Below are 3,243 nucleotides of genomic sequence, written 5' to 3' on the forward strand. Positions count from 1 at the left end.
ATCACCTGCACAAACAGCCCTTCTGCTTCGTTATGCTGCCCGTCTTCATACAAGCTCATGGCACATTTCCAGATAAGAGTCATCCTATCATCATTGTCCAAATCGATTGAACCACGTGATAAAGCATACCTAGCATGAGGCAACAGCCGTCTCCACTTGCTTCTATTGCCATGATTATGGTCTGGGAACACTTCCACCAAGCGCCTAACAGCTGTTTCGGTCCATTTGTCAATAGACTCGTAGTTCTCGATCCATCTTCGTACTGCAAGATGAACTAGTCGATGAAGGTCAACGGCTGATACTGCAGGTCGCCTTATGACGACTGCATAGTCGCTAAGAAGTTTAATAGCGTCTTCCCTTTCCTTCGACCAGGGGTTTAGATAATCTAGCAGGATATCCTTTCGGTCCACGCAGGCCATAAGACAGAGAAAGTAGGTCGCTAGTGGGTGACCGTGGCGCATTTGATCCAGTGAGGTGAGCAATGTCATTATAATAGAGCGTGGGATGACATGAGTGGGCGACTTGTCTTGTGCCAGGTTGCTGTTAATCTGGAACGCTTCTATATCCTGCGCGTTTAACAGCGACAGGTAATCTTTAATCTTCATCGTCTTATTTTGGTTGAGGTAGGCTGCTGCCTGCGCGATTGCTAATGGAAGATATGATAAATTTTCCAGCAAAAGTTTTATATCCTGCGTTTCGTCTGTCGGGACTGAGATGGTCAGATGGTTCATAAACATCTCCTGGGCTGTGTTCGGTGCCATTTGTTGTAGCTCTACAATATTATACACAGCCAACCTCTCAACAATGTCGCTGTTGGTTGTTGTGAATATGACCGACCCGAGTCCAGACTGTGGTAGAATATTGACTAGGTCCACTGGTTGTGGCGTGAGAAATCCAGCATCTGCTAAGTCTACGCCATCCACGTTGTCAAAAATCAGTAACCACCGTTTCGCATAATTTTCGCCGACATGACGTTTTACGAGCTGCAAAACATCCGCTTTCTCGTCCTCCCAACCAGGGAGCTTAAGCTTTTGTGCGATGCTTTTATACGCTTAGTATACACTATCGATGTTACCAGCGTCGATCCAGAAGACTGAGCATGCCTTATCCTTTTCTTTAATACTATACACAATCTCGAGCGCCAACTGTGATTTGCCTGTACCCCCTTCTCCTGTTATCGCAATTCTTGTAGTTTGCTCTCTAGTAGACAGGATATTTTCGACCTCTTTAAGCTGTGACTGACGCCCTACAAATCGTTTATTTCGGGAGAAAAGAATGATAGATGGGGTGGTATCCGATTGTTCAACCTCATCTAGAAGTCTGCGTAATGCTTCCTCTTTTCCTTCGCCATATGCGAGAGGTATTTGTACGTTAAGGATTCCAAGAAGACAATATGCGTGGTCTTCTGGTTCGGTCACTTCGCGGGTACGGGCCCACGACATTCGATCTGAGACACTAAACTTTTCTAGAAAGTCAATAAGCTTCGCACCGGACTGATCTGCCTGTAGAACCTCTGATGGAATGCCGGTTTCTCTTTGTAGTAACGGCAAGAGGGAGTTCTTATCTCCCAATCGCAGACCTTCAGAAGAAAAAAATTCAACTGAAGTTGGAGCGATGAGCTCTTGAAGTGTCCAAGCTCGAGTAAACCATTTGCTAGCCCGGAAACGTGCTTCCCATGTATTTTGCTGCTGGGCGTCTGCCGCCGTAGCTACTGACACATCGGAAAGGAATACGTAACATTTTACAGCATTCTAATACCACTTAAACATAGAATTTACCGCGTTTGAGCGTTCAAGATTGTTATATCTGTCAAAGCAACATGTGTCGATCCAAAAGTACTGAAGGTGATCCTGACTGGCTTGTTTGGCGCAAAATTCGAGCTTGCGGAAGCCATCCTTGCTTGCATAGGTGTTGTTCAGTATATCATGGTAATGGACCTCATCAGCGTCTCCCCACCATCTGTGTGACAAGATTGCATAACGCGGGATGGTCTTTCCGGCGAAGTCTGTCAAGACTGGTCTTCCAGACTCGTCGAAATGAAGAAGTTGCATAGTTATTATGATGGCAGTCTAAGGTAGGGACAAGTTGGACACTGCTAGGAATTCAGGGAGCAACACAAGGGTATATGATAGTGGTAGGCTGTGACGAGGCTGTGGCGAGGCAGTGCAAAGCCATGAGCAGTCTCAGCCGCATCCTCGCGTGCTTGAATTGTGAGGACAACCCATGCGTTAGCAGCGAAGTCGGTGAGTCGCCTATACGGAGTATATCGCACTCAAATTGTAGTGTGGCTGTGCTGCAGCGCCTGTGTATGGTGCTAGCTGGAAATTAGGCATCAAAGTGGCGTTCAGCTTAAATTTCAGCCAAGCCGCTTCCAGCTGCTGGCCACAACCATGTTCAAGATTGTATTGATTCTCTCAGAATAGAAAGTCTTAGCATTTCTATATACCCCAAGTTAAGTCCTACTATATGACCATATAAGTGTCTAATTAATATTACGATCCCCAGTATCCAACTTAATTAATACGTCTACGCGTCAATGTCCCAATGCCCCTATGCCGCCAGCGGCAGTTCCGTCAGCGCCAAAATTATATCATCTTCGCTACAGGTGCAACCTGCCCTTCATCCACCCATATCGTGAGATCCCATGGTAATTCACGCTCTTTGGTCTTGCGGCTCCTCTTAGCCTCTGGCTCTGGCTCTGGTGCCGAGGTTGCAGGAAGTTTACGCTTTCGGCCACGTGTACTCTTGCCCGTAGCGGCTTTCTCTGCCTCTTTTGCGGCCTTTTGAGCTTCTCTTTCAGCTTTCTTAGCCTCCCTCTCGGCTTTCTTAGCCTCTTTCTTAGCCTCTTTCTCAGCTTCTTTGGCATCCCTCTCGATTTTCTTAGCATCTCTCTCAGCTTTCTTAGCCCTTTTCTTAGCATCTTTCTCGGCCCGCTTTGTTCGTGCTTCCTCAAGGTCCTTATGGCTAATAACCTTCGCATTACTTAATATAACAGGCTTCGTCGATCGGCGCACCTTGGCTTCGTTGTTCACTTTATAAAGAAATTGAATCTGTTCCTTCTGGAGTGAGCCTTCAGCAATTGATGTGTTTGCGGCATTTGCGAGCTTTTGGAGGTGTCTCTGCAAGCGCCATCTGGTCGTCTCATCAAGTGCATGTGCATCCTGATTGATTAGATTCTGTAATGATATCACGGCATCGGACGTCAGAGGCGTTGTTGGCGTCCGAACTTGGTCGTCGTCAAGA

General features: G+C 46.8%; 3 protein-coding genes across 3 annotated transcripts; all 3 read right to left on the minus strand.

Moving 5' to 3' along the window:
* PV09_09845 (uncharacterized protein) lies at positions 1–761 on the minus strand (the record flags this gene model as incomplete). Its single annotated transcript, XM_016363993.1, has 1 exon — positions 1–761. A coding segment is annotated over one exon (761 nt), but the record flags the coding sequence as incomplete, so codon positions are not given.
* A 291-nt stretch (positions 762–1,052) lies between these two features.
* On the minus strand, positions 1,053–2,051 carry PV09_09846 (uncharacterized protein; the record flags this gene model as incomplete). Its single annotated transcript, XM_016363994.1, has 2 exons — positions 1,053–1,751; positions 1,779–2,051. 2 exons carry the CDS (start codon positions 2,049–2,051, stop codon positions 1,053–1,055), a joined length of 972 nt encoding a protein of 323 aa, XP_016208178.1.
* Positions 2,052–2,464: 413 nt separating this feature from the next.
* On the minus strand, positions 2,465–3,159 carry PV09_09847 (uncharacterized protein; the record flags this gene model as incomplete). Its single annotated transcript, XM_016363995.1, has 1 exon — positions 2,465–3,159. A coding segment is annotated over one exon (574 nt), but the record flags the coding sequence as incomplete, so codon positions are not given.
* Positions 3,160–3,243: the final 84 nt, after the last annotated feature.

This window comes from Verruconis gallopava (genome assembly GCF_000836295.1).
Source record: "Verruconis gallopava strain CBS 43764 unplaced genomic scaffold supercont1.290, whole genome shotgun sequence".
Lineage (NCBI taxonomy): Eukaryota > Fungi > Ascomycota > Dothideomycetes > Venturiales > Sympoventuriaceae > Verruconis > Verruconis gallopava.